Raw genomic sequence first — 3621 nt, 5'->3', positions numbered from 1 at the left:
GAAAGAAAGTTAGAAAATTAGTTCATGTAGATCTATGTACTTTGAATGGAAGTGAAATGTGTTTAATAGAGCATAAACCAGAGCATCATTTGAAGGTTTTTGAGGGAGCTTCTTTCTAGGGTGTTCATCTGGAGGTAAGTTGAAGGTGGAAATGAAAATGAGAGACCACTAACCAGGCCATTATGCTATTTTCTTTTTAGATAGAATGGTGTTACACTGCTCTGAGGTATAGATCTTGATCCTTTTTGAGTGAGAAAAAGATTAAACGTGATAACTATAGGCATCTGCCTAAGTCACTTGCGTATGTTTCAAAGCATTTCCATTTCCTTAGTATCTACCAGGTTGGGACTTAGTTTCTTCAAAAGTCATTATTGTTTCCAGTCTCTCAGAACCAGTGGACAGTGATGCTTTTAGCATTGAGATTCTCATCAGCTGTCCCAAAGCTGAACACATGATTGGAACTTATTGAATTGAATAAATGAAGTTCTGCTAGCAGTGCCTTTTGATGTCATTCGCAGACCTGATTCATAGCATGGGTAGGGAGTTGGTTAGGGAAGTGGGAGAAGAGACCCTGTGAAAGAAAGAAGAGAAAACAAGGCACAATGTGGTGAATAGTGAATAATGGCCACTGATGATTTTCACTGGTTGAAGTTTGAGGCCATAGTTACTTCTTGCTGTGGAACCCATAAAAGTTCCCTGAGTCTTTCCTTTGATCTCACCTTCTCCTGCCTGATCATGGTTTGAGAAAATGATGAATGCACAGGTGGGGAGCAATGAAAGCAAAAACATGGAGTTTATTTTGGGACACCACCCAACTGCCATAGCAGGCTGAGTATTTTTGCTGGGTAATTGGCAGGACTTAATAGTGCTACTGTTGGCTGAAAAACTTTTTTTTTAGAATTGCCTTATAGTTTCCTCTTTTACAAGGTTGCTTGATCTTAGCCTGTAACTACCTCCACACCCTATTAACTATGATATTCTTTCATGATCTTAGTGCTCCATAAACCAGTGGCACTTCCTGCAACCAATGTTAGAGGAAAACTAATGGTTAGGCTCTTCTGGACTCCTAGATAAGCAGCTTGTGAGAATTCTGTTAGTTGAGGAATGACTGAAAGCCAGTCAGGCTCTTCCCTAAAGGAGTGGAAAAATAACTGAAATTCATTTTTATCATTTCCCTGACACTTTTTTTTTCATAGCACCTGGAATGGAAAAAAAAAATGGTAGTTTTTGTTACTTCCCAGTAAGTTCTATATCTGGAATGAGAACCATGAAATTAATAGAGTAAGACATTTCTAAGGAATAAATGGAATTGAGCAGCACCAAGAGGACCTGAATGGACTACTTGAGTGAGCTGAGCTACAGAAGACTTTGCCAGCAGAAGGATTTATGGGAAACAATTGATCAGAAATACCAGTAGAGAAACTTTTTAAAATTTTCCAAGCAGTGGAAACATTGAGTCTTAGTTCAAATTAAACAAAATCTACACTGAAGAGAAACCAAATAAAGTCTCAGATATAAAATGTGTATTATTTAAAACCCTAAAGTAAATTTAGGAAAACAAACAAAAAAACGGATCTTCAAAATTTTTTTAACTTTTTAATTATGGTGAAATATTTATAAAACTATTACACTCACCTCTAAGAATTGCCATGATTCTGAAACTTGCTAATATCCCACATATGAAACAGTTTCGTTGAAAAATAATACTTGAGAATACACCATATGTACACAAGGAAGATCTGAGAGTGGAAAGGTGCCAGTAACAAATTATTTGCCTTCTTACAGATGACTTTGTTAAAGATCAGTCTTTGAGAATGCTATATTGAGTGTAATCAAAGGAGGATTTCATTCATATGGACAGCAGAAACTACTAACTTTTTTTCACTTAAAGATATTTATAACTGTTACTGAATTCTAGCTCTCTAGACATCCCAATGTCAGGGTAAGCTTGGAGTCTATCCAGGTGGATGGGCTGCTGCCCAGTGAACACTACATACAGAGCAATATGAACACCAATTCTTTTCTGGCAGTGAGGTAAAATCAGGTACTTATGGAAGAGGAGGAGCCTCACTGCATCTCTGCTACACAAGATTACTCTGTCCTTGCCTTTGAAGCTTCCACATTCCCATGTTCTCAAGCACCATTAAAAAAAAGTTTTATTTATTGATTTTAAATAAAGAGGAAGAGAGAGAAACATTGATTTATTGTCCACTTACTTATCCACTTACTGGTTGATTCTCTTTTTTTAAATATATTTTTTGTTAATTTCAGAGAGGAAGGGAGAGGGGGAGGGAGAGAAACATCAGTGATGAGAATCATTGATCGGCTGCCTCCTGCACGCCCCCTACTGGGGATGGAGCCCGCAACCCAGGCATGTGCCCTTGACCGGAATGGAACCCAGAACCGTTCAGTCTGCAGGCAGACACTCTATCCATTGAGCAAAACCAGCTGGGGCTATTGGTTGATTCTTGTATGTGCCCTGACGATATGGAATCCACAACCTTGGCATATTCGGACAATGCTCTAATCAGCTGAACTACCTGGTCAGCGCCTCAGCACCACTTTTTTGGTTGTTGCTAATCCTGATCCTATATTTTTTCCATTGATTTTTAGAGAGAGGGAAGAATGAGAGAGGGAGAAACATCCATATGTGAGAGACATATCAATTGGTTTCATGCACCCTGACCACTGGGGATTGAAGCTGCAACCCAGGTACATGCCCTTGGCCAGGAATCGAATCCATGACTCTTCAGTGTGCAAGCTGATGCTCTAACCATTGAGCACACTAGTCAGGATGAGCACCACTTTTTATTGAGGCTTATCTCACCTGGGTCTTTACTTGTGAGCACAATTTGCCCACTCTCTTCCTTTTGTCTTTTTCTGTGTTGACTTACCGAGTATGCAGGTATTCCTGTTACTCCTGACTGATTCTGCTATATCTGTCGAGGGAGAAGAGGAGCAGGGAAGTTCTGAAAACTGATCATCCATGTCTTGAAGGAGTGAAAGCAAGAGAAGACTTTATAAGTGGCAGCTTTCTGAGTTCATAATACCTTTACCTCTAGACTAACACTTTAATAATAAGCCCTTATCCCTTTAGCTCATTATCCTTCAAGTCAAATGCCTGTACCTTCTAAGGAATTAAGCTAATTTCAGGTTTTTTGTTTTGTTTGAATGTTTTTTTCCAATTCAGTAAGGTTTTTCCCTTTTCTCCTGTTGGTTATTTAAAACCAAACTCAGTATGAAAAAGAGAGGGAAATATACAGCATTGAATTTGGAGGATAAAATGAAGATTCTAAGTAGGATTGAAGCTGGATGATCTCTTAAAAGTGTAAAGGATGAATTTGGAATCAGTAAATCAACATTTTTATGACATTAAAAAGAATAAGAAATTTATTTTGGACTTTGTACTGAAGCAGGACATGCCATTAGTTGGGGCTGAGAAGAGAAAGAAGACAACAGGAACCAAACATGGTGATGTGGACAATGCTGTCTACATAAGGTATCAATAGAAACACTCAGCTAGTGTCGCTGTTAGAGGTGTGGAGCTTCAGACTGCTGCAGAGATTCGCACAGTGTTTTGGGCAACAGACTTCAAAACTAGTACTAGTTGGCTTATTATTT

General features: G+C 38.7%; 1 protein-coding gene and 1 long non-coding RNA gene across 3 annotated transcripts in view; one reads left to right on the top strand and one right to left on the bottom strand.

Moving 5' to 3' along the window:
* Positions 1–3379, top strand: part of LOC102753938 — a 4782-nt gene extending 1403 nt beyond the window's left edge. Inside the window, exon 2 of one of the 2 annotated variants that reach the window (XR_001512871.1) lies at positions 3238–3379. This is a non-coding gene — a long non-coding RNA (uncharacterized LOC102753938). Of the gene's footprint in view, positions 1–1196; positions 1211–3237 lie in introns of those variants that run through there. The other variant, XR_001512870.1, reaches the window with a different exon arrangement.
* The window catches only part of ZNF263 (zinc finger protein 263), a 29129-nt gene continuing 25545 nt past the window's right edge, over positions 38–3621 (bottom strand). Inside the window, exon 6 of the mRNA XM_015560113.1 lies at positions 38–571. Within this exon, the coding sequence (XP_015415599.1) occupies positions 549–571 (23 nt within the window). The 3' untranslated portion in view covers positions 38–548. The remainder of the gene's footprint in view (positions 572–3621) is intronic.

Source organism: Myotis davidii, unplaced genomic scaffold (assembly GCF_000327345.1).
Source record: "Myotis davidii unplaced genomic scaffold, ASM32734v1 scaffold555, whole genome shotgun sequence".
Taxonomy (NCBI): domain Eukaryota; kingdom Metazoa; phylum Chordata; class Mammalia; order Chiroptera; family Vespertilionidae; genus Myotis; species Myotis davidii.
Note: the sequence above shows the minus strand (reverse complement) of the source record. Positions and strands in the feature narration are given on the sequence as shown.